The 26,151-nt window shown below is 41.4% G+C and overlaps 2 protein-coding genes across 2 annotated transcripts in view; one reads left to right on the top strand and one right to left on the bottom strand.

The window, feature by feature from the left end:
* The window catches only part of DHFR (dihydrofolate reductase), a 42,391-nt gene extending 26,846 nt beyond the window's left edge, over positions 1–15,545 (bottom strand). Inside the window, exons 1-4 of the mRNA XM_060235765.1 lie at positions 15,077–15,545; positions 11,378–11,427; positions 6,557–6,662; positions 5,130–5,256 (exon numbers count right to left, since the gene is read on the bottom strand). Coding sequence (XP_060091748.1) covers positions 5,130–5,256; positions 6,557–6,662; positions 11,378–11,427; positions 15,077–15,162 — 369 coding nt within the window. The 5' untranslated portion in view covers positions 15,163–15,545. The remainder of the gene's footprint in view (positions 1–5,129; positions 5,257–6,556; positions 6,663–11,377; positions 11,428–15,076) is intronic.
* The window catches only part of MSH3 (mutS homolog 3), a 118,524-nt gene continuing 107,649 nt past the window's right edge, over positions 15,277–26,151 (top strand). Inside the window, exons 1-5 of the mRNA XM_060235766.1 lie at positions 15,277–15,644; positions 20,109–20,202; positions 20,832–21,022; positions 22,386–22,598; positions 23,144–23,260. Coding sequence (XP_060091749.1) covers positions 15,456–15,644; positions 20,109–20,202; positions 20,832–21,022; positions 22,386–22,598; positions 23,144–23,260 — 804 coding nt within the window. The 5' untranslated portion in view covers positions 15,277–15,455. The remainder of the gene's footprint in view (positions 15,645–20,108; positions 20,203–20,831; positions 21,023–22,385; positions 22,599–23,143; positions 23,261–26,151) is intronic.

Genomic DNA, 26,151 nt, shown 5'->3' with positions numbered 1-26,151 from the left:
ATGTTCACGCCACAGTAAACCTGCCTGCCCCAAGGATGCAGACAAATACACTGGGGAAGGCCAAGGCTATCAAATTCAGGAGGATCCAGCATCTGCTGTCTCATATAGTAGCTGCACTCTGCAAGATCTTTAGGTAGAGTTTCTCCTAAATATTAATTAATTCTTTATGGCTATGTAGTAAGGTAGGAGAATTAAGACAGGTTGAATATCTAGCACATTGTACTGTCCTCTCTCATGTGCCTGTGATGCTCCTAGAAAACAAAGCTTCATATCAGAGAATGAGGGATTCTGCTTTGCAGGTATCAGGGAACAACTGCAAAGAACAAGCTGAAAGTTATCCAAAAAATATCAGCTCATGAAACAGTTGACTTTGAAAAAGAACTAAACAGGAATTCCATAGTCAGCTTGCCCTTGTGAGGATACTAATGTTATGAACTATATTTATATACAGTACGTAAGTTTAATATCACTACAGCTTCCACAGATATCAAGCTGTGAAAGAAATACATAAATTTGTGGAAGGAAATACTAAGCTATAAGTAGCATTTATTAGGTTTAGTTTAGAGTTTAAAATTCTAGGTAATTTTCATCATTTTATTCACACTATAGCAGTGCTAAATTTTTCTCTAATTTTGTAATCTAGTTTTTAATACTAATTTTGTTACATTATTTTTAATTGTGTGATCTACTTTGGCTCTCAGGGACAAAAGCAGATTAAACGAAGCAAATAAACTCAGAATGGCGATTCGTATGTTTTATTATGCCATAACTTAAAGGAGAATGTAGGACACACAAGGCATTATGAAATGAACTAGGGTTGGGCAATAGCAAGACCATGCTCATATTTTCACCTTCCTCTGCACAAATAGTAAAGCTGACTCTTTACCTGGAGTCTAATAGGGCAGAAACATGATGCAGAAGCAACTGATGTTGCCAACTGCTACTTTCCTCATTCCCTACAAGAAACTAATCTGTTTAGCTGCAACAAATAAGTGAGGAGGGCCAAAATAATGGACCCTCTTTGGAGGGAAATATAAATACCAGGCACATTTGTGTTCCATTCCATCTCCACGGAGATCAAGGAAGCATACATAGATTTTTTTGAGAAACTTGCAAATACAGCTTATAATGAGGCAGTGCCAGTTTTTTCAGATTTCTTCTTCCTACTACAGTCTGCCACATCCCTATTTTACTCTTAAGAGTTTTTTTGGGGCGTGTGTGTGTGTGTGTAGAGTTTAGACAGGGATCAGCAAAGATCTCTTATGAAAACCTCCATTCCACTCAAAGAAGCCTGGATCTAGCTCAGCATTGTCCTCACTGCAATGCAGACCAGGTGCAATGCAGAGGAGGCAAGGGAAAGAGCATTTGTGGCAGGTATTTTCATCTAGGCTTAAGCAGCTAGTTGTTTAAATGGGTGAAAAGTAAAAAATATGTTGTAAGCATGGATAAAACGAAGCTGGACAAAAAAGCCTTTATTGAGAAAGTTCTATCCCATATTAAGCCTAGCACTGGCCTTTCCCTATTGCTATGCTCCCATACCCATATTACAGCTGCAACATTTTTAAAAAGCAAATATCTTTCCCCAATGGATTAAAAAAATTATTTGTTTCGATTACTAGCAGGTATGCAATATCCATAGATAATCTGCTACCTACACATGTTCATAGTAGAAAGAAAATTTTCCAGAAATCCTCATCACTTAGCATAACGCATGCTTAATAATTGTACTAAAATACCTGAAGTTCTTATTGAGCTGTTCGTGTTTATCTAAACACGATAATCTAAAATCATGTCATTTTAAATTCCACACTCTATAGAGCAAATTTTATCTTAATGAACTGCAGGTTTTTTGAAATGGCTTTCTTATTAGATCTATCAAGCTATAGACAGCATTTATGTATTTAAAAACACTTCCATTACATGATAATGACACCAACAGGCTCAAAACCTCTTTGCAGCAGAACAGGACATGGTATAAAGTTTGCAAAGTTATAATGGTTGCATGAAAAACAAAAGCTACAAATGTTTAAGTATTGCAATATTAAATTGTGCTGTTCTCTTAAAAGTGACAGAAAGGAGCACAACAATCAGGTTAGAGATGAATGGTATGGACAATTAATGCACATTTTGGAACATCCAAATCTGAACATACACTGGGCTAAAACTATTAATGCTTTACTTCTGTTATTATTCAATGCATTATATCAGAAAGGGCGAACCCACCATAATCTGAAGATAAGAGGACCATGTGTTAAAGACTTCTAATTTGCTGTGTTGCAGCTCATTAAGCACTACATACAAGTCCTAATCAAAGTCCTTGAAAATATTTAAACAGAAATACACTGACTTTAAGTTCAATTATCCAATCTCAAACATATGTTATTGGAAGCTACTCCCACTGATTTTACGTCTAAGTAAGCTTATATAGGGCCTGAGAATTAATCATTCTTGCTAAGAAGATGGAAATCCAACAGTATTTGTACAAAAATTCTTTCCTAAATTCTTAGGCAGATTAATGAAATTATTTTGACACTGTTAAAGCAACATTTTTTTTTGTCAGCTACAGTGCCTAATGCACTGGGAAAGGAATCAACAGAACAATCCTAAGCGGGAGGAGCCAACTTGGAATGAGGACTCAACTGCCCCCATGTAGCATAAGAGTTATGCCACTGTTAAGGGCAGTTTACACTGGTACAGTGCACCAGAAGCACTGCACCACTGAGTCCTGCCAGCACAAGAGTGCTGTAACCACACCCCAGCAGAACAGCAGCACAAACCCCGCCAGCAGCATACATGTGGGAGCTCCAGGGGACATGCGGCCCCTGTGGCAGCAACCTCATCAATGCCTCTGGATGCCAGAGGTCACCATGGCTCTAGCAGCTGAGCCATAGACTTGACCAAGCCCCATACTTGGCCAGGTGCATGCCCGTGGGCAGTGCTGTGGTCAATCCATACTGGTAGGTAGACCACTTTGTCAGTTCAAATGACACCCAAATGGGTGGGGTGAGGGTCTGGCCCTTGTTTGGGGGGAAGCCAAATGCATCATGGTAGGGTTCAGGCGTCAAGAGTGTTCTACCAGCAAGTCCATCAATTTCCACCCAGGCTGAAGAGAGGAGAGACCCCCCACACTGTCAGCATGGCAATAGGGATGCCTCTGCCGCCAGATGTGTGGTTGCACATGATCCTGCCGGAGATGGCTCCTAAGGTCCTGCTTTGCAGAAGCCCCTGGGGTCAGCACAGGGTCCTATATCCCAGCCCACAGACCCTCCACATTGGCCCCACCAAGGGGAAGTGGGAGGCGCTGCTGCATGGCAATGTGGAGCTTTGCCACTGCCAGGGGCTGCATAGCTCTGTGGTGTCAGTCAGTCACATTTTATTTGTATCCCGCCCTCCCCGCCGAAGGTGGAGGCATAGGAATCACATCTTCAGCTGGCCAAGTGCCTGTTTGATAACTATCCATGTTTGTTGGTGGGCTTGGTTGTAAGCTGTGCAGTCCACCAGGTCATCTTCAGGATGTTGCTTCAGCAAATTTGGCAGCAGTGGATACCCTTAATCACTTGGAGTGAATGGCACATGAGGCATCAGGGGTAGTGTCCTCTGCTGTATGCCTGTACAGCCATGTCCACCATACTAACCCAGGAGCTGTCCTTTGTCCTCAGGTCAGGTGGCCAACAGGTGACTGAGGTTAGATGTAGCAAAAATCTGGGTGTCATGGACTAGGATGCACATGTGAGCATGGGGGTGGGGCAAGGTGAGGGGATCAGTGTCTTCCCACAGTGAGTCAGCCCACCTCTGCATTCCCCTGTGTCTGGATGGCATGGCTGCCACAACTTCTGGTGGTGGGGATGGCCATTGCTAGCCAAACTGGACTGAAGTCAAGAAGATACTGCTGTACAGATTGGTGGTGAAGCACGGAAGCATTGCCCTTTTTACCCCCAGGAGCAGCTCTACCACTTCCTGCTGCCATGCTTTCTGGCACACAGCTAGAGAACAGGGGTCTGCCCTGAGACATACTGTCTGGCTAGAGATGTCCATTCTAAAGTGCTGAAACAATTCTTTGGTCCAGTTCGGAAGCGTGTTCAAGCTCTCAGACCAAAGCTGTTACTTATAAGCAGGCGCTGGAGGATGGTCTACTGGGAGCAGAGGTCATCATACTGGCAGTGATACCCCCTGTGGTGGTGGGTGGCCGCAGTGTTGACTAAACTGATAGACATGTGTCTTGTGTGGTGTCATGGTCACCGCCACCACCTGGCCCCAGGTGTGGGGGCCAGGTTTTGCTACCAGCTGCCTCTCCATTGTCCTGACCAATATCCCTCCACCCAGAGGCAACTTTTAGGGTGGGAATACTGTCATAGGTCCATCCTCTGAGGTCAGCAAGAGGGCCAAGATTGCAGTAGTAACCAGAGCAGCCAAGTATGGTCTGGAGGAGGGAGGGGATTTTGGCCCCTTGCTAACTCCTGTGGCCCGCCTCTCTTTGGTGTAGTGGTTAAGTGTGCGGACTCTTATCTGGGATAACCAGGTTTGATTCCCTACTCCTCCACTTGCACCTGCTTGGAATGGCCTTGGGTCAGCCATAGCACTGGCAGAGATTGTCCTTGAAAGGGCAGCCGCTGTGAGAGTCCTCTCAGCCCCACCCACCTCACCGGGTGTCTGTTGCGGGGGAGGAAGATAAAGGAGATTGTGAGCCACTCTGAGACTCGGGTGGAGGGCGGAATATAAATCCAATGTCTTCTTCTTCACCCCTTGCCAGTGATGGACGCCTGGCCTGGGTTCCTTGACTCAGGACTGCTCTGCCCAGGCACAAAAAAGTTCTGCAACATTAACATTTGTACCCTTTGTGGCATAAATTCAACTTGAGTTTGTTCAGTAGATGCAACTATGACGAGTTTAAGGTGAGAATGAAATAAAAACACTGAAAGAGAAAGGATTTGCATAATGTACTAACCAATATATCTATTTCATGAAATAACAAAAAAACCCTTTTTGCTGAAGCTTGTGTGAATGCCAGCAACAAAACCATGAAAAATGCTATCTTCTGCACTCCAAATATTTTGATCCTTTAATAGAGTGTCAATTATCTGCATTCTCTAATTTTATTCTACAGAATGAATATTGTGTTTGAACCATACCTTATACACCGAACTGCCTCCAATTATCCAAACCATGTCTATCAGTTTAGTCAACTCTGGTAATTCTAGGAGATCTAGTGCCTCGTCTAGAGTTCTAGCCAAAAAGTGAGCTCCTTCAGGCGTTTCCCTATAAAACACAAACATGACTGCTGAATATCCAAGTACATTTGAACTTGACATTCTGAATCCTGATGGACCAGATAGTTTACCTTTTTGATGACATTACAACAATTTCAGAAGTCAGGCAAGTGGGCTTCAGTTCACATGCAAGTAGCACTCCACCACACACACTGCTCACAAAAATCACATTCGCCTAGTACATGCATGCCATTTTTCTGTACAGCTTCTTGCAAGTCAGTTTTTAAAACACAAAAAATTGTAAACAAATGCATGCATTTAGAAAAATGGCTGTTACCGCTACCATGCTCTTCTTCCAAGGATCCTACCTGAGTTACTTTGCCTGGAACCATTCTAACAACAGGTTTGGCCCCCACACTAGTGACTATAGTGGAACAACAAGCAGATATAGGAGCTACCCAGGCTCACTGGATAAATGATCAAATATCAAGTAAGATTCTGGGTATGTGAGACAATGTAAGATTCTGAGTCTCTTTCCCCTAAGAGGCATGCTGACTCTTTGGGCTTGTCAATACGATCAGGAGGTGTTGTGGCTTGGTAGGAGAGCATCTGCTCAGTATGCAGAAAGTCCCAGACTGGATTCCTGGCACGTCCAGTTATAAGGACCAGGCAGTAAGTGATGAGAAAGACCACTGCCTGAGACAGTGGATAGTCATTGCCAGTCTGAGTAGACAATACTGACCTCAATGTACCAAGGATCTAATTCAGTATAAGGCAGATTCATGTATTTATCCATGTATATTATAAAAATACTTCAGAAAATCATAATTGTTTTTGGACATTGCACAGGGTACCCCTGCAGCTGCCCCTTTGAAAACTAACAGTGCTTTTCATTTGAACAATATATTGCCTGAAACACAGCCCCTCTCCTGTTGCCCTGAAGTGTATCAGAATGTCTTATGTTCAAGTAATGATGTACATTCTCTTTTCTGATAGAAGAAAATTAAATTAAAACCTTATCATGATTATATGGCATCATTTTAAGCCCAGTAATCTATGGTACAATTAATTTTATGTTTGGAAAATGAAGAATAAATGTTTCATTCAAATAAGTCAAAGGAACTGGAATTAAAAAGGTACAGTAAAAGCTGTGGAAACAGGTAATATGGTTATTTTTATGGACAATGCTTTCCACTTCTAACACCTACTAAGCACAGTGCCCCATTCCAGGACAGAAAGTGGCATGGCTAAACAACCAAACAAAAACTCTGCATTCTTTGATAATTCAGTTCTATAATAAAAACAGATTGATGTGCCCTTCTCCAAGATTACCAAAACATGGTACTTACTTCAGTTGTTTGCTGAGTACTATATTAATTCTGTCTTTTAACGGCCGACTTTTTTCAGGAATGGAGAACCAAGTCTTCTTACCCATTATCACTACATTTTGTTTTCCTGTACAACATAGAAAAGATTTCTGATGTATTTATGTAGTGACATCTAGTGGTTTTATTTCCTTACACAGTTCTTGTTTAAGCAACATGCTACCTATTCAAACCAATGGAGCAACATTACAATAAGCAATCATACAAAACTAAAAAACAAACAACACATCACCTGTCTACCATGATCATGCAAGGTGTTGTGTGGCACGGCACCTAAAGACTGACCCATAGGCCAGGAAGTTTCTGTTTTAAATACTCCCTAATTATGTGGCGAGTGTCACACTCTAAGCCTCAGCATCCACCTTTGGTAATATGGAGATAGTAAAAGACCTTCTTTGCAGAATTGTTGAAAGACTGTTAGATAATATATGAGAAGTATTGTCATTTACCCAAAGCAGGTACATTTTGTAAAGCAGCCACCAGTTGCTGCTTGTAATCTCAAACATTAACTGTGAAGACATTCCTGCAAAGATACGGCATTGTCTTGGTCACTGGCTTTTCTCTGTGAGGTATCTTCACAACTTCAGTTGATGTTTGAGACTACAATGCAGCAACTGGTGGCTGCTTTACAAAATTTACCTGCTTTGGGTATCAAGACTTTAAATTGCTAATCTATAGAAAAAATGTAGGCTGTGGATGAGGTGCGCTTATGAAAACTGGGACTTAGCTGGCTAGCCAACATAAGAGTAGGATTTGGGAGTTCAGCTTAAAAACCTATCCTCCTTTCCCAAAACAGTCCCTTGGCAAAGCTAGTTGTTGATTACAGTTGAAATTACTTGGGCAGCAGGGGTTGGGCTGTGACCTGAAGTCAGCCAGTAGCCATTACCCACGGCTTGCCAACTGTTCACTCTATAATTATTATTTTTAGCTTTTTTGAACCTAAGAGATTTTGGAAACATGCCTCCCAAGTAAGATAAGGGGAAACAGAAGGCTAAACTAAAAGCTGATGATATGCCGCCTTTGACAGAGCTTTTTGCTCTGAGACGAAGCTCCTCCACAACCGACCCAGGATGTGCTGATATGTCACGATATACTATGCTGACAACAAACTTTCTTTTAGAAGCTTTGGCTGAACAACAACAAGAGCTAAGATGTGATATTGTAGAAATGCATTCCAGCATATGGATGAAACAGAAGAGCAATTTAAGTAAATCAATCAAACAACTGACAATGCCCTAAAGAAGGTAGGCACGCTTGAGAAGCAAATTGGTTCTAAAATTCCTGACTTATGAGCTAGAGAACATATTCTCTATCTGGACTACCACTCCCATGAATTGCACTTGAAATTCAGTAGATTTAAACCTAATATTGAAGCAAGAATGAAACTAAATATTTTTATGGCAAAATGGCTGGTGGGTGCTTTAAAACAGGAGGAAGGAGTTGTTCCTTTGATTCAAATGGCTTATGATGTGGGCAGACAATGAGAGGAATCAGCAAATGCTCCAGTATACTATCAAGACATTGTTGTAGTCTTCGAAGTCCACAGAACCAGACAATGGATACTAACACAAGCTAAAGAAAGAAATGGTTTGGAATATCAGGACTCAAAGATATAAATCTTCCCTGACCTCCTACCTGAGTTTCTGAAGATCAGGAAGGAATTGAAACTGACTACAGCTAAACTTCATGAGTTAGGCATTAAATATCATTGACTTCATATGGGGAAACTCTGTGTGGAACATAGACAGGTGATTTATACAGCTTTTGACAATATATCTGGCATACTGTTGTTGGCCACCTTAAATATATCACTGTTGAAACTGCAGAAGCCAGCAAGTAAAAGGAAAATGCGAAGAACTTAAGGAATGTATAGACTCTCCTTACACAATAAGTCTCAGTCTGTATCTTCCTTTCGAGATCTGCCCTTAGATATAATGAGTAGGGTGACCAGGGAGTGGCGAGTGATTGCAAGTATGTGTTCTCCTTGTTACCAGTCCATGGGAGAAAGGCAATTGACCTTTCAGCCTTTGTGGCCTCCCTCAGACTTAACTCAGGTTCAAGAATACTAAATTTAGATGTACAGTGATTAACGAACTTGAGAATTTTGCTGTATTTTGCAGTTATTATATAATATTTGATTATAGAAAAGTTTTGTTTAAAATATTTACATGCATATTAGCAAGAAGATAGAAGAGCTGAAGAGACAGGAGAAAGGAGAAAAGTTTTAATAACATAATTATAAGCAAAGTTACAAATAGTAATTATATATAAAATAGTGTTGAATTCAGTATACACATCAAGCTAATTATAACTGTAGTTTCTATCTGTAATGCTTCTTCAATAAAAGATTAAATTGAAAAAGAAAAAAATGGCTCAACTTACTATACCACAGTGGTTCACAAAAGAACAAGTATTAGGGGGTAACTCAACAATAATTACAATACTGTTAATCTTACATACTGCTATATGGTTCTGCTTCATCTTAAAACAGTCAACATCCTTCATCAATTTGTAGCTTTCTGGCATGATTCTTAGTGCTGCTATCTTTGATAGTTTGGTCTCATAAAATCTTGAAATATTTGAAGGTTGAAATCATACTGAAATATTGAAATCTTAATATATTGAAACCTTTAAGGTGGCAGGTCTAACATGTCTCGGAAATTATAGATGTTTATATAGAAATGCTAGAAGTGACAGAGGAGAACATAAACACAGTGGGCATTTCAGAAACTTGGTGAGATTAGGATAATCAGTGGTATACAGTGATTCATGGATATAAATTTTATCAGAAGAATAGGGAAGGCTTGGACTTGGAGTGGCTCTGTATGTCAGAGAGGGTATACAGTCCAGTAAGACTGAGAATGTAAAAATAAAAAATACATTCAGTTACAGAAATGATATGGGTGGAAATAGTGTGCCCAAAAGGAAGCTTAACTCTAGGAGTTTGTTATCACCCACCAGATCAAATGTTAGAGGATGATTTAAAAACAGCAACAGAATTAAGGAAAACAACTAGAAGAAATAAATGTGTAGTAGTAGGTGATTTTAACAGCTCACACATTGATTGGGTCAATACCTGTTCAAGTAAGGAGAAAGATTGGGCTTCTAGATACTCTCAGTGACTGTGCCATGGAGCAGATGGTCACTGAACCTACCAGGGGGGAGGTGAACCTGGACTTGGTCCTAAATAAAGCCCAAGACCTAATGAGAGATGTAAATGCAATAGCACCAGTTGGGAATAGTGACCATAATGCTATTAAGTATAACATTTATGTAAATAGGGACCAAAACAACTTGTAAGGGAAGATCTTGTCTTACTAAACTTTTAGAGTTCTCTGAGGGCTGAACAAGCAAGTGGACAAGGGTGACCTAATAGATGCTATTTACCAAGACTTCCATAAAGTGTTTGATAAAGTTCCTCATCAAAGGCTCCTAAGTAAGCTCAGTAGTCATGGAATAAGAGGACACATCCTCTTGTGGACTAAAAACTAGTCAATTCACAGGAAACAATGAGTATAAATGGACAGTTTTCACAGTGGAAGAAGGTAATGATTTGGAGTTGGGAATAAGCAGTGAAGCGGCTAAGTTTGCAGATGGCACTAAGTTGTTAAGGGTAGTGAGCACCAGGCAGGACTGAGGTGCTCCAGAGGGATCTGTTGAGGCTGGACGAATAAGCATCAATGTGGCAAATGAGGTTCAACATGGGCCAAGTGCAAAGCAATGCACATTGGAGCCAAAAATCCCAACTATAAATACATGTCGATGGGGTGTGAAACCTGCGTAACTGACCAGGAAAGACTTCATCTTGGAGTCATGGTATATAACTGACTGAAAATGTTGATTCAGAGTATGACTGCAATAAAAAAGGCAAATGCTATGCTGGGGATTATTAGGAAGGGAACTGAAAACAAATCAGCCAATATCATTACACCCCTGTATAAATCGATGTTGTGGTCCCATTTGAAACACTGTGTACAGTTCTAGTCACCACATGTCAAAGAAGATATTATAGCATTAGAAAAGATGCAAAAAAGGGTAACTAAAATTGTTAAGGGGATGGAATACCTTCCCTATGAAGAAAGGTTAAGGAGGTTAGGGATCTATACTTTGGAGAAATGATAACTGAGAAATGACATGGTAGAGGTTTACAAAATTATGCATGGACTAGAGAAGGTAGAGAAAGAAGTACCTTTCCCCCTTTCTCACAATACAAGAACTGGTAGGCACTCAATGAAATTAATGAGCAGTGGATTTAGAACAGATAAAAATAAGTACTTCTTAACCCCAAAAACAATTAACATGAGGAATTCACTACCACAGGAAATGGTGGCAGCTATAAGCATAGACAGCTTCAAGATGGGACTGGATAAACATATGGACTAGAGGTCCATTAGTGGCTATTAATAACAAGGCATAGATAGAACAATATGCCTGGGGCAGTGTATTCTTGATGCTTGGGGGGCCACAGTGGGAGAGCTTCTGGAATTCTGACCCCACTGGTAGACCTCCTAATGACACCTGGGTTTTGGCCACCGTGTGACACAGATTGTTGGCCTGGATTGCCCATTGGCCTGATCCAGCACAGCTTATGTTCTTATGAAATATACTTAGAAATCATGCAACTAGAAAAAAGGGTTTGGGGTACCTTTTCATCTGAATTTCACTGATCAAAGTGGAATGAACTCTGACCTTGCCAAAAGTTACATTTTACTCATATGAAGATATAAGTTAAGAAAGTGGGGGAAAAGAAAGAGAACAGACAAGGGGGAAATCAGGTAATGTTACCTTTCTGTGTAGTAGTTCTGGTCATTCTCTGAAAATATCCAAACTCTTTCCTGATAAAAAAGAAATACATTTTGATGTCATCCTCACTGCCATTGGCATTCCTTCATCCCCTGCTAACTTCCCCTGTCAAGCCTTCGGCAGTGGCTTCTTTGTCAAACTCTACTACTGCAGCGCACACAAGTGTGGCTGACTTCTTCCGCAGACCAACCCTTAAAGAGAATTTTTTCCCTCTTTTGCTGTTGACCATCATTACTATTACCATTATCATATCAAGCAGCTTGGCAGGCTGATCTAAATTGTAATCTTAATGATGAGCAATGGCACCATATTTGGAACTCCTTAATCCTCACCACCAAATCATAAAAACCTTCAGGATCGCTGGCCAAACTGCCCTGGAGAAAAACTGCTGTCTGACCCTGAAGTGATGATCAGCTTTTCCCTGGGCATATAAAAAAGGGTCATGAGATCTAAGCACTTATGCAACCTTTCCTGGTTCCTGCCCTCCTTCTCATGATCTGCCTAACTTCACAAAATCAGTATTGCTATCAGCTTCTCTTTAAAAACCTCCAAAGAAGGAGAGCCCATCATCTCCTGGGGAAGCCTGTTCCACTGAGGAACCACTCTGTCAGGAGGTTCTTCCTAATGTTTTGTCGAAAATTCTTTTGATTTAATTTCAACCCATCGATTCTGGTCCAACCTTCTGAGGTGACAAAAACAACTCTGCACCATCCTCTAAATGACAGGACTTCAAGTATTTGAAGATGGTGATCATATCACCTCTCTGTCATCTCCTCTCCAGGCTAAACATACCCAGCTCCTTTAACGTTTCCTAATTTGACTTGGTCTCCAGACCTCTCACCATCTTTGCTGCCCTGCTCTGGTCATGTTCCAGCTTGTCTGTATCCTTTTTAAACTGTGGTGTCCAGAACTGAACACAGTACTCTAGGTGAGGTCTAAGCAGAGCAGAGCAAAGTGCAACCTGGATACTATACTTCTGCTGACAAAGCCCAAAGTTGCATTGGCCTTTTTAGCTGCATCACACTGCTGCCTCATGTTCAGTGTATGGTCAATTAAGACCCCTAGATCCTTTTCACACATACTACTGCCAAGACAAGTCTCTCCCATCCTATAATTATGCATTTGATTTTTCTTACCTACATGCAGAACTTTACATTCATGTGCTCATTCTAGCTACATGTGCTTAGAGTTAGTTTTGATTGGAAAAGATGTGCGCTGATGTATCAATGGAAAACAAGGAAGTGAGAGAGGAAGGAAATCATACAATACTCTGGGAGATAATTCTAGATCCAAACTCCATTGGTTCTCAATCATAGCCAAAAACGATGTTGCTAAGCCACGGGCAGGCGCTTCTTGTGAGAATGGAGGATGGCCCCTTGTACAGCAGGTTCTCTGATTGATGGAACAACAGGATGACACTGCTTTCCACAATCTTGCTAAAGCCCAACTGCAGGTCTTTCTTGGTCCTGGGAAGGAGTAACTAGATGCCAGCTCACAAGGTGCCTTCATACAGGTCTGGACTCAAAGGGCAGGTGATCATTCCCATATAGGTTGACAGCTCCGCTCTCCTCAGGATCTGGCACAGCTTCTGGGGTTGCCTGATGTGGCAAAGAAAGGGAAGTCTGGAAGAACACTGAGTGTCCTTCCATGGCCCTGGTTAACTCCAGTGCTACTGCTGCGTCAAAGAAGGCAGAGGCTCAGCTTGGAGAGCAGTGGAGAGCTAAGCTATGGGCCATAGGCTCCTCTCCCAGGCTTTGAAAACTGCAAGCAAGTGGTCTTGGCAGTTACTGCCAGCACCAGGCTCAGGAAAACTGAAATCAGCACCAGACTCAGGAAAACTGAAGCCCTTTCTCTCAGGTCAAGACTTCGAAGGGGGCAGAGATAGCTGTCATCAGACTCAACTAGAGCAAAAGTTGGAAGATGCATGTCGCAGCTCAAGGATTACATGCAGCTTTGAGTTCTGCAGGCTCCAGACCAGGGGTGGCCAAATTTGCTTAACATAAGAGCCACACAGAATAGATGTCAGATGTTTGACAGTCACAAGACATGAACATTGAATGTTTGAGAGCCACAAGACAGGCATTCAACTTCCCAGCCTAGATGGTGCCAGCTCAAAAAGTGAGGAGCTTGGGGTTGATACTGGATGCCTCCCTTTCCATGGAGGCCCAGGTCACTGCAGTTGTGCGATCTGCCTTCTACCATCTTTGGCAGGCCAAATAGCTGGTGCCCTATCTGACGTCCCAGGACCTAGCTACAGTGATCCATGCAACAGTGACTTCCAGGTTGGGCTACTGTAACTTGCTCTATGCAGGCTTGTCCTTGAGACTGATCCGGAAACTCCAACTGGTACAAAATGCGGCAGCACGGCTCCTAACTGGATTGCCTTTATAGGCAAGCAGTCAACCGATGCTGTGCAAATTGCACTGGTTACCAGTTGAGTACCGGATCCACTTCAGGGTTCTAGTACAGACATTCAAAGCCTTTTGTGGCCTGGGACCGACATACCAGAAGGACCACCTCTCCTCATATGAGCATCAAAGGTTGCTGCAATCTGTCAACCAACATCTTTTGGCCATCCCTGGCCCAAAGGACATCTGTCTAGCATTGGCCAGGGCCTTTTTGGCCCTGGCCCCAACCTGGTGGAATCAGCTCCCTATCAAGATATGGGCCCTACCAGATTTGTCACCTTTCTGTAAGGCCTGTAAGACAGAGCTCTTACACCAGGTGTTTGGTCGAGGCAAGTGGGCGTCCTCCTTATTGCCTATACCATCTGCTATTCTCCCCCACATTGATCTGTCATCTGAATTATTATATCTGGGCCATTGATTATATTCCAACCTGCACTATGAGCCTGCCTGCCTTTATTATATAGTACTTTGTTGTGTTGTTTTGCTTTTAATTAAATTTTACTAGCTTTATTGTATTTGGCTGGTTTTACTTGGATGTAATTTGTCCTGAGCCTGTTTGGGAAAGGGCAGAATATAAATTTACCAAAATAAATAAATAAAAATAAGACAGGAAGGAAAATGAAAAGAAAGGTGAGAAGAAAGCAAATAGATGGGAAAAGAGAGAGGTGGAAAGAAAGCAACTTTAAATGTGTTCTCCAAACCACAGGCTGGCTCGGCAAAGTGATTTAAAGAGACAAATGGATTCTCAAAGGCAGCCGTGGTGGTGGGGGGTTCAAAAGCCATACACTATGTGTGAAAGAGCCATTTGTGGCTGCAAAGCCACAGTTTGGCCACCCCTGCTCCACACTATAGAGATCAGTCCTGGATCAGTTTCAAGCGGGCAGGCCTATTAGTATGCAGCAGCAGAACAAAATTCAAATCTAGCTGCATCTTAAAGACTCATGAAAACATCTTCAGGCACTGACTGCCTTTAAACCTCCAGCAATTTCCCAAGCTAGATTTAGCAATTATTCATTGCGGTGGCAAAGATTCTTTCTTCTTTTTTCAACAACTGAAGGTTTAACGGTGCATCTTGCCTACAAAGCTGCCTCTCAGAAAAATGCTACCCGCCTTTTTTGATCCAGGCATAGCCGCAACTACAGTTCCCAGCCTACCCTGCTCCCTAGCGAAATTATCTGTCCGCGTGCAGTGGTTTGCATAACGGAAGTTGTAATCTTTCCCCTAAGCAACAAAACGCGGGACTACTTTTTAAAAAGTCGAAATAAGTCCTTACTTGAGTTGGGGCCACGGAAGCTGTCCGTCCTTCCCAATACCCATATTCTGGGACACAGCAGCGATGGAACTGAACGAGCGAGGCATGACTGATTGTGAAAGCCTGAGCCAGAATGACGCCGACAGCTTTGCACTTTGTACTTGACTAGCCCGCCAAGTCGAGACACGTGAGCAAACCTGAAGACCGCCCCTTTCTCGGCCAAAGCCGAATGCTTTGCGATGGATGGAGCCGTAACCCCATCCCTACGTCACGCGGCGTGCGATTTGGCCGTCGCGAGGAGTGGAGCTGTGGCGGCCGCCAGCGGCAGAGCTGAACGCGTAGTGGCTTCGCTACCGGTTGCTTTGGCCACTGCTTTAGAGTTTCCGTCTTCCCAGTCAGCATGCCCTGGGGACGAAAGCGGCAGAACCCGAATGGCGGAAGCCGAGGGCAAACTGTACTGAGTAAATTCTTCTTGCCGGCGCGGTCAACCGGCTCTGCCTCGGCTCCTGCTGACGTCCTTATTCCTGCTGCGGAGGGAAGTGAGGGTGGTACAGCCGCTCCATTGGCGCCTTCTGATCCTTTGCACACGGTGCGGGCCTGGCTAGGGGTTGGGGCTGAGGGCGATGGTGGTGGGTTTGTCAGACTTGGAGACGGGCTTCCACGTGCAGGAGGCTGAGGTGGTAGCATGGACTACGCTCTCACAGACTGCAAGTAGAGGATCACAATTTTTGGATAATCCCGTTTTAAAAAACGAAAATTCTTCTTTAATTACAAAATCACAGCAAACAAAGAAATGGGGGTCTGATATACTACTTTTCTGTTTGCATAACATTTTTTTTAAAATAGGAGGAACTGGAATCCATACCCTGTGCTCTAAGGTGGTATCCATTCTGTTATTTCAGGACTGCTGCCCTGTTCTCCTGTATGCTATTTATAAAACTGGTCCAGTCGTGCCCTGGCCCTGTTTCAGGGAATAGATTTATTTACTTATTTCATATATATATATATATATATATATATATATATATATATATGCATAATATTCTAAAATAATAAGTAAAGACAACCACTTTTTTATGTGTTGTTGTGTTTATTTTGGAAACTTTTACAGAGCAGATGGATCCAAGTAGGCAGCCATGTTCTGAAGCAGCAAAACAAAGTTTGAGTCCAGGAGCATCTTTAAGACCAGCTACATTTTATTGAGAGTATAAGCTTTTATGTTCACACATGCTTAGGGGAGAGACGGTGGCTCAGTGGTAGAGCATCTGATTGGTAAGCAGAAGGTCACAGGTTCAGTTCCTGGCATCTCCAACTAAAAAAGGTCCAGGCAAATAGGCATGAAAAACCTCAGCTTGAGACCCTGGAGAGCTGCTGCCAGTCTGAGTAGACAATACTGGCTTTGATGGACCAAAGGTCTGATTCAGTATAAGGCAGCTTCATATGTTCATATGTTCTTCAGATACATTGAAATGGAAGTTACCAGTCCATACACACAGGTAGAGGGTGAGCGGCAACTTAGCATACAACATAATGAAGATGTTTAACAGATTCAAGGAGTAAATAGGAATTAACAAGCTTAGTTTACCATTTGTTTGAGAGGAAACATAGTGAAGGAAATATATATATCAAAACCGGAGATGTATGGGCAGATGTATTCTTCTTACTTGTGAGTAATTAACTGAGACGCTGTCATTATGCTTCATCGTCTCTCAAGTGTGGAGGTAACCTTACAGCATCTTCTTTGAGGAGGGTGTATCTCCTCTGTTCCCAGACCAGAGAAATACATTCCAGTCTACCATTCCAAATTACATTACATACAACTATTATTTATATTACAATCTGCTATTCCAAATAAATAAAATAAAGAGAATGTACAGCCATTCTAGGGGATCGGTGAGAATACAGATGTAACAGCTGAATGAGGATAGTATATGTGGTGGGATAGAGAATCAATATCCCTGTTAAGTCCTGGGGGGTTCTAATGTTCTGAGTGTTGTAATAACTTTCTGTAGCTCAGAAAATTCCCTTTCTAGTTAATTCCTGAAGTTCCTTTGCAATAAAACAGCTACTTTGAGGTCACCTATTGAATGTCCTGGAAGACTGAAGTGTTCTACAGGTTTCTCAGGCTTATGATTCTTGATGTCAGATTTGTGTCCATTTATCCTTCGGTGTAGGGTTTGACCTGTTTGCCCTATGTAGAGAACTGAAGGGCATTGTTGGCATTTAATGGCATATACAATATTAAGAAGATGAGCGAGTGGATGAGATTGAGATGACATATTTGAAGTTGTTAGTGATCATGTTTGGGTGTATGGGCAGCAAAATTGGCAACTGGGTTTATTGCAAGCTCTGGTATCAATGTCCGTGTTCAAGTCAGCTGTTGTACTATTGTGGGTGAGGAGTTAAGATTGGGGAACTGTCTGTGTGCAAGAAAAGGTCTGCCCCCCAGTTCTTGTGAAAGAGAACTGTTGTTCAATAGAGATTTTAGGTAACTGATGGTGCATTAAACTATTTTGAGTTGAGAACTGTAGGTGACTGGGTGTTCTGTTATTGTTTCTTTTGGGCCTATCTTGTAACAGGCTTTCTCTGGATATTGTTGTGGCTTTGTTGATCTGCTTCTTGATTTCATCAGGTGGATATTTTAGTCCTAAAAATGTTTGTTGTAGATCCCAAGGGTGAGAATCTGTAGGCTTATAATAGCTGTGTAGAGCCTGGCTGTAGACCAGGGGTGTCAAACATGCAAGCCGAGGGCCGAATCAGGCCTCTGGAAGACTCCTATCAGGTCCGCAAGCAACTCACTGTTGTCTGCTTCCTTCTCCCTCTCTTGTTTCCTTCCTCATCACAACTTGTTTTGCCAGGCTTGCTCAATCACATAGGAGCTACAGAGCAAAGTTCCTTCCTTGGGGAGGAAGTGGGGGAAGGAGAGCTAGTTTTGCCAGGCTCTCTCAATCGCACAGCAGTTACTGAGCCAAGCCTCTCTTCCTTCTGTTGGCTGAGGCTCAACAAGCCAGTGAGGTGGGTTAGGCTGAGTGTGTGTGTGTTTGTATCCTTTATAAAGTTTATATTTCACCTACCTGGTATTACATTTTATGACACACATGACCCAGCCCAACAAGGTCAAGATCTGGCCCTCCTAACAAATGAGTTTGACACCCATGTTGTACACAATCAGGACCAATGCCAGGCAAGCAGAGTAGCTGGTGCCCCACCAACCTCAGGTCCCAGGAAGGCTGAGCAGGATCGGGGTGGTGGTGGCAGCTTTCACGTTCCTCGGGTCTGTGCTTTGGAAGCACAGACCTGGGGAATGAGAAAGCAGGCAGCACATGCACAGTGCATGCCTTGGAGCCCGCCTTCCAAGGCGGACCTTGAGGAGTGCACTGCACATGTGCCACCCAGCTGCTTTCACATTCCCTGAAAGCAGCCGGGCGGCACACGTGCAGCGCTCTCCTCAGAGCTTTCCTTCCAAGGCAGGCTCTGAGGAGTGCACTGAGCATGCGCTGCCTGGCCACTTTAGCACTCTCTGGATCTGTGCTTCCAAATACAGACCTAGGGAATGCGAAAGCAGCCGGGCGGCATGTGCCTGGCTTCAAGGAATATACACGCAGGCTCCAAGGAATGCACATGCCACCGGGGCTTGGAGGCATGTCCAGGAGAGGGTGCCCAGCAGTGCCCCCGTAGACCAGGTGGTGCCCTAGGTGACCACCTAACTGGCCAACTGTTATGCGCTGGCCATGTAGACAATAGATTGTTTGGTATATTTAGGATTGTAGCTGGAGGCATGTAGATATGTTTGTTGAGCAGTAGATTTCTGGTATAGGGTGCTGTCTATGTGTCTGTCATGTATTTGTACAGTAGTGTCCAGAAATTGTATTTCTTGGTGAAGTGAAAGTTGTTGAATGCCTGGTGGAATTTGTTCAGGGCTTCTTTATGCCCAGACAATGGAGAGGAATGGAGCATAATGGCAGGGCCTTGGTTAATTACTCTCAGCATTCCACAAGTAAGAAAGGTACATCTGCCCATCAATCTCAAATTCTGATATATACATTTCCTTCACTATGTCTCCTCATCCCGGGATTAAACCCAAACAAATGATAACTATATAAACTAAACTTGTTATTTCTGTTTGGTCCTTGAATGTTAAACATCTTCATTATGTTGTATGCTAATTTGCTGCTCACCCTCTACCTGTATGTATGGATTGGTAACTTCCATTTCAATGTATCTGAAGAAGTTTGTGTGAACACATTCAAGTTTATACATCATTGGTCTTAAAGATGCCGCTGGAAAACTTTGTTCTTTTACAAAGCAGGTTGTGTTTAAGAAACTTTTAAAATCAGATAGTGTCAATTGAAAACCACACATACATGACTGGAACAAGTGATATACTTGGGAACTCTTGACATATTTGCAGAAGGAGAAATGCTTCCAAAATGTGTCACTCCTTTCAAATTAGTGATGTGTGAGAGGATTCTGTTAGTCTCTGTTTTGGTCTTTCTCCTAAGAGCTAAGCTCAGCACTTCTTATAAGTAAATGCAGTTTGTTTGTCCAAATAATTCCAGCGTGGTAGCTGCGTTAGTCCATGTCTGTACATGCCATCAAGTTGCAGCTGACTTATGGCAACCTCAGCAAGAGACTTTCAAGGCAAATGAGAAGCAGAGTTGGGTTTCCATTGCTTTCCTCTGCAGAGACTTCATTGGTGGTCCCCCATCAAAGGACTGACCATGTTTACTTCTGAGATCTGACAAGATCACCCTATTATTCCACATCATCTAGTCATGTTAGTGTTCTGTAGCAGTCATGACAGGATTTTTATCTGACTATGTGTATCCTGCTTAACAAATCTGTGTCTGTTCACCCATTACAGATAACTAGTTTAGCGTAACAAGTGAGTGGTATTTTCCTGTATTAAAATTTTAAAGGTAAAAATCTGTTTTAAATGAAAGTTCTGAGTGTTGTAATAAGTGTTTGTTATTACTGAGTGTTTGTCCTCTTTTCTTTGTGTATATAATTGCACAATACAGACAAACTGAATCTTTGGTTTACTGTTCTGCAGGATCCTGAACCTCCTGGGAAAAGGAAAGCAGCTGTAAAAAACAAAGACCAGCGTTCAAAGATTTTGCAGAGTAGACGAAAGAAAGAGGGAGCTGGTAAGTTTTGAATAAGATGGTTATAACTAAAACAGTACCTAAAATATGAGGACTAAAAAATTAGGTTGGCCTATTTTAGAAGCACCTTTTTAAATTCAGAGAACAATATCGAAGGACAGATATTATGTCTGTTACAAATTTACTGAGGCTTCTCCTTTCTACAGTTTTCATTCACCAAGAAACTACTCCAAAAATCAAGGCAGGACACTGGATCTCTTATCGATTGCTTCAGCCTGGGAATCCAGGAGTAACAATGGTAGTGCTCCAAGCTGTAGATGTCTTCTTTCAGGGAGCAAATGAACCCATCAATAGCAGGTAGCATCACTGCTCCTTGTTCTCCAGTAGGACTTATCCAACCATATAGGCATTAATTGCATTGAGGGCTTAATTTTTGTAAGTGAAGCAAGCCAATTTATGCAATTGAACATGTATTTTAGTGGTTTTTAGATGCATATAAAAGTTTTTAGGGCTTGTTCAGATGATGCTTCTCCATTGTTAGCTCCGCATACAAAATCCTGATTTTATGTTGATTTGTGAAGTCGGAAAAGTTGTTTTCAGCATTTGGTATGAAGTGTGGAAAGTATAATTATAAGCAGTTTTGCTTGCTTGTTTGTTTTTTGCTAATAAAGGGAAGCAAAAAACTTGTACCAGCCCTCGGATATGTTCAGAAACATTTAATAAGCTTCGAGAATTCTCTAGCTACTTGGAACAGCCGAGTCATTCTGAGATTTCTCATGGAATTCAGCTTGTGAACATGAATAAAGGTCAAGAGTCAGTGTTAGGAAACACTGACACTTTGTATTCTCAGAAGATCAATAAGGTAAGCAGTTTTCAAGACTTTTATCAAAATGCAGTTTGAATCTGCGGCTTTATCAAAATGCGGTTTGAATCTGCTGTTAATTGTTCGCTTGAATAGAAAAGACAATGGGTTGTGTCTCACAGTCTTTCAAATTGAAACATATACTAAGGCAGGCAGTATTAGGGTTACCATATTTTGAAAAGCAAAAAAGGACATATTTCCTGATTTCTTCAAACAACTGAGATCGGTATGACAGATCTCAACCAATTCTGCACTTAACACATGCCTTCCTTCTGTGCAGGGCTCCTCGCGGTGGCTCTTTTTCCTGAATTCTGCATTGGCACCTCTGGAGCAGGACTGCATGTTTCCTTCTTGCTCCCTGTCCTGTGCAAACTTGAAAGCCAAGAAGGAGACCAGGACAAAGGCTAATGTGAAATACTCCTACTATTTAAACGAGCTTGCCTCCGTTGGGGGATTATAGTGCAGGACAAACTCAGTCTCCGAACCCCAAAAGAGGACATTTTCATCTGTTTTTTCAAAAGACCTCCAAAGAGGATAGATACCAAAGAAAGAGGACATGTCCTCTAAAAAGAGGACATCTGGTAACCCTAGGCAGTATAGAATTCTTAAATCTGGAAATGGTCTTTTCAGTGTTTAACCACAGCTTAGAGAGAGAATTTGGCGCGTTCAACCTTCTTGTTTCAGCAGTTCCCTCTGTCGATTAAAACTGCTTTTAAAATTGCCTCTGAGTAAATTGATTTGGATAGGATGGATGCCTTAAGGTACTTAGATGAATTCATTGTAATTATAGTATCTTTAAAATTAATTGAATCTGCAGTTAATTGTTCACTTGAAAAGAAAAGACAATAGGTTGTGTCCCAAAGTCTACAGGTGCAAGCCAGAACCATTTGCAATCATGAGAAAGTTGGGTGTGTACTAGTATATAATGATTCCCTGTTTAGTTAGCTTTAGTAATGGTCTTGACATTGGTTTTATTTGTTTAAGATTTTATAGAAACAAGTTTTTTATATTGTATATCTGCTGAATAATGGTCTTCATTCTCCATTGCCTCTTTATGCTTCTCAGTGCTACCTTGCCAGTCTGTGCTCTTAGGAAGTATGCCCCCAGCATTACTATGGCATTACCTTAGTTAAGTTACTTTTCAGTATTTATTTTGTATATGATGGTAATTGGGCTGGGTACTCCAGATTTAGCTTTCTTTCTCTGATTTATGGTATTACACTTCAGAGTTAAAATATTGGAATAGAATTGGGATCTAGATTAATTTCTTAGGTCAAACTGGAAAACATAATGTGCAAATCAAGATAAATAATATTTTTCTGTATTAATAATATTTTTCATTATTTGATTTTTCTTGTTATAGGATGAAACATGCCTTCAATTTAGCCAACTTTCTTCATCAAATATAAGTTGTGAGGACATTCAAAATACTGCTGATATGATTCTCAATAAAAGAACCAAAAGTATATATACACCACTTGAGCTCCAGTTCCTAGAAGTGAAAAATCAATATAAGGATGTTATTTTATGTGTTGAGTGTGGTTATAAGTACAGATTCTTTGGTGAAGATGCAGAGGTAAAACTTTTTTTAACCACCAGCATTGCTTTTTATTTGCATGTTATTGTTGCTAAAATTACACACATGAATCCTTTAAAATATGGTAGTAGCACTATGTGTGTCTCTCCTGACCTGACTAAAAGAGGAAAGGCTCTGAGGGTGGTGTCATAGCCTCATCAACTGCTGATTTTAGGGGTCTGGCTGATATTAATTGAAGAGCATATCTTCAACTCAGACTACTACATAAGTCTTTGCAAGGAAGAATAAGGATAACTTTACATAAAATTTTATACAGAATAGTATTGTAAAATTTACCTGTAGCATGTAATTAATATTGGCAGGGAAAGGTTTTTTTTTTAAGTGTCATGTGATTTGAGTTCCTGAATGTCCTGGCAGAAAATAATCATAGTAATGGTAGCATTTTTCTTCAGCTTTATTTTGTGAGCTAATTCTTCAGGATTACACTTATTCTTTTCATGAGGTGTTGCTTAGTTAATGAGCACCATGTGCTCACATAAAGAGGTCTGTTAGAATGAATAGCTGATTGTTGTCATGCCTTGTAGGTTGCTGCTAAGGAACTGAACATCTATTGTCATCAGGATCACAACTTTATGACTGCCAGCATACCAGCTCACAGACTGTTCGTTCATGTTCGGCGACTTGTAGCAAAGGGATATAAGGTTTTGCTCTAATCAGTTTCCTTATTCAATGTTTTAATTTATTTAAATAAATTATATAACTATAGAATTTATACTTGAAGAAGTGTAAATTTTTAAACCAAAATAATTTATTCCTTTTGTATCTTATGTTTGTGGCCTGGTCCTTAGACCAGGTTTAAAATTAAGCCTGAACTGAAGCTATATGTCTAACTGCATGTTTGTTTTAGAGAGTGTCAGAAATCACTTCACATTCTCAGCAATTCTATTTGGCATGCCTTGAGAAATACCTTTGTTGGATTGCTGTTTTGTAACCATTTTTCCTCTGCCTCAGATAGTTTTCAGCACCATTTCTCTTCTTTATCACAAGTGCTATTAAATCTCACTGTGGTGTGCCATCTGATTTGTTTATGAGCATTGGTGATATTATCAGTGCATACAGAACACCATGATGTCATCAACAATTTTGTGAATTTTTCAGCCAGTTGGATTAAATGGCAGTAAAGCCAAGGATTCTGAAAGTAATGAGATGCATAATACTGCAGTTACAGGAGAAAAGGGTGCACAAATGATATCAGAGTGATGCAAGGTTTAATCAGGGGTGTCAACCATGACGCTCAGGGGCTAAATCAGGCCCCCAAAGAGCTTATATCAGGCCCCCAAGCAACTGGCTGTCATCTGCTTCTTTCTTCTTCTCTCTTGCTTCCTTCTGCATCACAACTTGCTTTGCCAGGCTTGCTCAATTGCACAGGAGCTACAGAGCAAAGCCTCTGTTTTCTCCATTGGATGAGGCTCTTCCCTTGGGGAAGAAGGGGGGAGGGATAGCTTGCTTTGCCAGACACTTTCAATCCCACAGCTGAGCTATTGAGCCAAGCCTCTCTTCCTTCTATTGGCTGAGTCTCCTCCTCCTCCTCCTGGTCACCTGGAGAAGGAAGGAAAGAGTCAGAGCTTCCTTTGCCCAGTTCCCTGGATTTCATGGGAGAGATACAAAGAAAGCACCTTTAAGACCAATGAGTGCTACTGTTTTAAGCTTTTAAAAAAAAATCTTAATTGTGTTTGTCTGCATCCTTTATAAAGTTTATATCTCTGCTACCTGGCATTATATTTTATGACACACATGGCCTGGCCCAACAAGGTCTCATTTATGTCAGATCTGATCCTCATAACAAATGAGTTCGACACCCCTGGGTTAAGTGATGTGAAACTTTTTCAGAAATTATTTTGATGGTATTGAGTATGCTAGCTTAGGACTGGATAGTTAATGTAGTGAATATTTGGTGTAGCCCTTGACAAATCAGTTGACTGCAGCTGCAGCATAATATATTAACATGAGAGATGATAATTTCTTCAGTTTTTTGTATTTTTTTTCCGTTTGCCCCATCTTTGTTTGTACTAGTCCCTTTATGCTTTTTACTCTGTTTCAGTTTTGTACCTTAGTGGAATGGTATACTACTATATGCAGAAAAACTAATTTGTTCAGTTTAAAAATTTGCTTCACTTACACAACACCTTTCTCTCCGATGGGAACTCAAAGCAGCATTTATCATTCTCCCCTCCTCTGTTTTATCATCACAGCAACTTTGTGAAGTAGGTTGGGCCAGGAGTGTATGACTGGCCTCTGGTCACCCAGCAGGTTTCTGTCGCAAAGTGGGCTTCAGACTGATATTCTAACCATTATGCCCTTTTGGCTCATGGTTATATGTTAATTGTATATTGCCTCTGGAACTTGGAGCAAGGAAACTGCAGTTGAATTGATTTAATAACCATGCAGATAGATAGATAGATAGATAGATAGATAGATAGATAGATAGATAGATAGATAGATAGATAGATAGATAGATAAATTTATTGTCATTGTTCTCAAAAAAGGAAAATGAGAGCAACGAAATGAGGTGCTCTTCCAGAAACATACCAACACATCAACACTAAAGAAAAGACATATACATAAACCATTTAAATACATCTAAAACAAATAACCATTCATAACCCTACATTTAGCCTACATCTAAAACAAATAACCATTCATAGCCCTGCATTTAGCCTAACCACAGCACTTGGATAGAAGCTGCCCTTAAATCTATTTGTCTTAGCCTTCAACACTCTATATCATCTGCCCTATGGTAAGATCTCAAATAGCAAGTGGCCCGGATGTGAAGGGTCCTTTAAGATCATTTGTATCTTCCTTTTACATCCCATATTATACAGATCCACCAATGAGGGGAGAGAGCATCCACAAATCTTCTGTGCTCTTACCATCACTCTTTGGAGCACCCTTCTCTCTGCTTCCGTGCAGCTCCCAAACCACACGTAGAGGCAATAAGATATAATGCTCTCAATGGAACTACGATAAAAGGCAACCAGCAGACTTCCTGACAGTTTTTGTGATCTTAAGAGTCTTAAATAGTATAGTCGTTGCTGGGCCTTTTTCTCTAGAGCTAAAGTATTTGCCCCCCATGTTAGATCCTGTTTCGTAGTAATTCCCAAAAACTTCCATTCTGTCACCTGTTCTACCATAACACCATCAATAAACAACGGCTGAAAATCCAGGCTACTCTTCCTGTAATCCACTATGATTTCCTTCATCTTAAGAACATAAGAGAAGCCATGTTGGATCAGGCCAATGGCCCATCAAGTCCAACACTCTGTGTCACACAGTGGCAAAAAATGTTATATACACGCATACACTGTGGCTAATAGCCACTGATGGACCTGTGCTCCATATTTTTATCTAAACCCTTCTTGAAGGTGGCTATACTTGTGGCCGCCACCACCTCCTGTGGCAGTGAATTCCACATGTTAATCACCCTTTGGGTGAAGAAGTACTTCCTTTTATCCGTTTTAACCTGTCTGCTCAGCAATTTCATCGAATGCCCACGAGTTCTTGTATTGTGAGAAAGGGAGAAAAGTACTTCTTT

Source organism: Heteronotia binoei, chromosome 4 (assembly GCF_032191835.1).
Source record: "Heteronotia binoei isolate CCM8104 ecotype False Entrance Well chromosome 4, APGP_CSIRO_Hbin_v1, whole genome shotgun sequence".
In the NCBI taxonomy this organism is placed as follows: domain Eukaryota; kingdom Metazoa; phylum Chordata; class Lepidosauria; order Squamata; family Gekkonidae; genus Heteronotia; species Heteronotia binoei.
This window is presented reverse-complemented; position numbering and strand designations above follow the sequence as displayed.